Below are 3,825 nucleotides of genomic sequence, written 5' to 3'. Positions count from 1 at the left end.
TGTTACTTGTCTGAAAGCATTTGTCAGACACAGACCGGTATCAATGAATCTTTTTCACTGTAGTCGCAACAGGGCTCTTTGGGGTGTACTTTTTTTTTTTTTTTTTTCAAAGGCAGCATGTCCTACTGATCTCTGTGTCCTCTCCTTGGAGAGGATTTCCTGCTCCTGCCATTCAAGCTGCAGCATTCCCAGCTCCTTCTCCTCTCTTGCTGCTGGGGTCATAGGCAGCTTGAAGCTCTCTTTTCATTTTCCCATTGACATCTGCCCCATCACTCAACCTAGGAGAAGTTTTCCTTTTTCCTTCTACAAGTCTTTCCTCATCTGTAGCGGACTTGATCTGATAAAGTAGTCATGTCTGGTCTCAACTCTGCCTCTGTAAACCAGTAGTCCAAGTGCAGGAACATTCTGATTTCTTTCCATTTCGCCATTTAAAATAACATGCTGCTTTCTGTAAATAGTCCATGGATTGAAGTGGAACAGAGAACTGTGTTCCTCATGTCTCCCCTGGTGTATTTTGTGCTATGTTTCCCAGTGACCTCAAGAGAAAGTCGTGCTTATCTGTAGCTGTCAAAACTCACTGGGTTCTGAGTTAAAACGCTCGGACCGGCAGAGACGTTTATTTTGGCAGTGCCAAAACAGAAGATGCAGCATCTCCAGCCAACTCGGTTCAGGCTCTGCCATGCCTGGTTGCTGATCCTTGTCTCTCCCTGCTACTGAAATAAGTTTTGCTGTCCCTTTCATATGTTGTTTTGCACAGTCCCGCATGCTCCCTCAAATGATGATCACGATGATCACGTTTTCTGCCGGCTTTGCTCTCCGCGCCCCTCCGGAGCGAGGGCGCTCTTCCCTGGAGGCCGCAGCCCTACGGCAGTTCCCTCACAGCGGCCTTACCCGGGGATGGCGTTAGGGAACAGCCAGACGTTTCGGTAATTCGGTTCCTTTTTGGGCCGGCTGCCGGTTTTGTTTTGGAGACGCTGCTCTCGGCAATGCCCCGCCGCCGGCGGGGCGGGGGGTGCCGGGGAGGCGGGCAGTGACGGCGGCGGGGCCGCTCCGCCGCTCAAATAGCCAGTGCCCGCCGCCCAGCCGGCAGGGCCGCGCCCGCCATGGTGACAGCGGCAAGCGGGCAGCGCGGCGGCTTCCCCCGGCGGCGGGGGCCCGGCCGCTCCCCCGGGCCCTGCCCGCGCCGCCCGGCACGGCGGCGCCGCCCGGCGGCAGGGACGGGGACAGAGACTGGGGAGAGCCGGCGGGAGCTGCAGGAGCGGCAGGAGCTGCAGGCTTTCCGCGACTACGGGGAGAGCTGGTACCGCTCCCGCAAGGGGCTGGAGAGCCGCTTCCAGCCGCGGGAGCCGCTGGCCCGGCAGCCGCAGGTGGGGACAGCAGCGGCGGCGGAGGCCAGGCGGGGCCAGCCCGGCACCGACCCCGCCTGACCCCTGCTGCCGGTGCCGCAGGTGACGGCGGAGGCTCGGTGCAAGCTGGTCAGCTGGCTCATCCCCGTGCACCGGCACTTCGGCCTCTCCTTCGAGGCGCTCTGCCTGGCCGTCAACATCCTCGACCGCTTCCTCGCCACCACCCCCGTGGCCGCCGACTGCTTCCAGCTCCTGGGGGTGACGGCGCTGCTCATCGCCTGCAAGCAGGTAGGGCGGCCCTGGGGCCAGGGCTCTGCAGCCCTCCTCGACCACCCCGAGGGGCTCCGGCACCCGGTCGGCCTCAGACGGGCCGGGCTGGGCCCGGCCCCCCTTCTCTCCGTCAGCCCCACCGCTCTCTGTGTGTGTCCCCCGCCTCGCAGGTGGAGGTGCACCCCCCCAGCGTCAAGGAGCTTCTGGCCCTCTGCTGCGGCGCCTTCACCCGGCAGCAGCTCCGCAACCTGGAGTGCATCGTCCTGCACCGGCTGGGTTTCGACCTGGCGGCCCCCACCGTCAGCTTCTTCCTGGAGCACTTCAGCCGGGTGCGGCTGGAGGCGCGGGGGGCCGACGCGGAGGAGGCGGCGGACGCCAGGAGCCTGGCCGGGGCGGTGGCGGAGCTCAGCCTGGCCGACTACGCCTTCACCAAATACAGCCCCTCGCTGCTGGCCGCCGGCAGCCTGGGGCTGGCGGACCGGCTGCTGCGGCATCGCAGCCCGCTGGACCTGCGGGTGAGCGGCTACCCGGAGGGGCTGCTGCGGGACTGCATGGACCAGCTCCAGCTCCTGGTCTCTCTCAACGAGCGCTCCCTGCCGCTCCTCCTGCCCCCGCACCTGGCCCAGAAGTGCCCCTGGCTGCGGGGCGGCTCCTGACCCGCGCGGGGCCGCCAGTGCCTCGCCGCCTGCCCCCTAGCCCCGACGGCGGCCCGGAGCGGGTGAAGGGCCGGGCGGTGGCAGCGCGGGGGCTCCGGCGGTCGAGCCGCGTTTGGCTCACGGTGCCCGTCGGTTGCACCGTCGCTTCGCTGCCCTTTACGGTCCAGCGTGTAAATAAAAGGCAGGATCTCCCGTCCTGGGGTATTTATTTGAAGGGGGGTCCCTCAAGGTTACGGTGGAAGGGGCCAAATGAATGTCGAATAAACACCTTTCCACTTGTCACCTGTGCTCGTTTATGTGCTGGCGGTGTGCGTACGCGGCTGGGGGAGGAAACACACGGGCACCACACGGGTACACCCCAACCGTTTACTCCAGTCCCCGCAAAATAACGATGCCTGGTGGCGTCGTTCCCCATTTCAAACTCACGCATGCCGGCTTGGTCACGGCTCGGGGTAAAAACAAATTGGATGCACTGACCTAAGTGTAGGGAAACAAAACGTTAAATTATAAAACAGCTGGGTATTACTTTTCCAGCAGGGCTGTAGTCCGGGTGCGTACTCCCAAACAGGTGGGCACGGTAGCAAGGGAAAACATCCGAGGGAAGAAAACAGCCATAATGGTGTAAAAGATTCTATTTTCTCCATTTTACTGCCTTTGCATCTGTGGTGTTAAAAGGGTACGCGCACACACACACACACCTGAAGCTGCCCCTGGGGGTGTTCGCCCCTCGGGGCGGCGGGAAGGGCTGAACGGCGCGCCGGTCTGCCCCCGACGCCCGGCTCCGCGCCCCGCACCCCGCCCGCGGAGCGAGCGGAACCGCTCCGCGCTGCTGCGGCGGGAAATCCCAGCGGGCAGAGCCTGGGGGTTCAGTTGTACCCCGCCGGGCTCGATGTGGCAGCGGCGGGGGTCCCTCTCCTGTGTGGGGGTCCCTTTCCGGTGGGCGGGGGGGGCGCAGTGTAGTCCAGATGGCGCGAGCTGATTTTTTGGTTTGGTTTTTTTTTTCGCTCTGCCCCCACCCGACGGTTTCAAAGGCTGCGGCTTGCCAGCCCTCGCTTTCGGTAAACGTCCTCACAAAACCCAGCCCAGCCTGCAAGCTGACGCCGGCGGGGAGTTGAGGGACACACACACACCCCTCCCCTCGGGTTTCCCTCGGGGCAGCCCCCTCGGCCCGCCCCGGCTCCGCGGGCGCGGGGAAGGGCTCCGCGGGCGCGGGAGCGGCCGGCGCGGCCCGAGGAGGTGGCGGGAGGTTTCCGCGCCCCAGCAGAGAGAGGGCGGGCGGCCCCCGACATGGCTCCGGCCCCGGGACCCCGCACCCCTGCCCGCGGGGCGGTGCCGAGCGGGGCGGAGGGCGCCCGCCAGGACCGGGACTGGGGCCGGGGCCGGGGCTGGGGCAGCAGCATGGAGCAGGGCGGCCGCCGCCGGGCCTTCGGCAGCATCTGCCCCAACAGGGTCCAGGGCCCGCCAGCCCGCCTTGCCAAGAAGCCGTCCCGGCCTGGCGGGGGGGCGGCGGGGACCCCCCCAGCCGCCCCGAGCCCCCGGCCGCCCCCGCCCCG

The 3,825-nt window shown here is 65.5% G+C and overlaps 1 protein-coding gene across 1 annotated transcript; it reads left to right on the top strand.

Annotated features, from left to right (window-relative positions):
* Positions 1 to 1,103: 1,103 nt before the first annotated feature.
* On the top strand, positions 1,104 to 2,272 carry CCNO (cyclin O). Its single transcript, XM_086770578.1, has 3 exons — positions 1,104 to 1,367; positions 1,449 to 1,634; positions 1,787 to 2,272. The coding sequence occupies exons 1-3, from the start codon at positions 1,104 to 1,106 to the stop codon at positions 2,270 to 2,272; spliced, it is 936 nt and encodes a 311-aa protein (XP_086626704.1).
* Positions 2,273 to 3,825: the final 1,553 nt, after the last annotated feature.

Source organism: Chlamydotis macqueenii, chromosome Z, assembly GCF_036417535.1.
Source record: "Chlamydotis macqueenii isolate bChlMac1 chromosome Z, bChlMac1.mat, whole genome shotgun sequence".
NCBI lineage: Eukaryota > Metazoa > Chordata > Aves > Otidiformes > Otididae > Chlamydotis > Chlamydotis macqueenii.
This window is presented reverse-complemented; position numbering and strand designations above follow the sequence as displayed.

Coding starts and splice junctions, on each gene's coding strand:
- CCNO (XM_086770578.1), top strand. CDS start 1,104: ATGGTGACAGCGGCAAGCGGGCAGCGCGGCGGCTTCCCCCGGCGGCGG. Junction 1,368..1,448: donor CGCTGGCCCGGCAGCCGCAG/GTGGGGACAGCA, acceptor CCGGTGCCGCAG/GTGACGGCGGAGGCTCGGTG. Junction 1,635..1,786: donor TGCTCATCGCCTGCAAGCAG/GTAGGGCGGCCC, acceptor CCCGCCTCGCAG/GTGGAGGTGCACCCCCCCAG.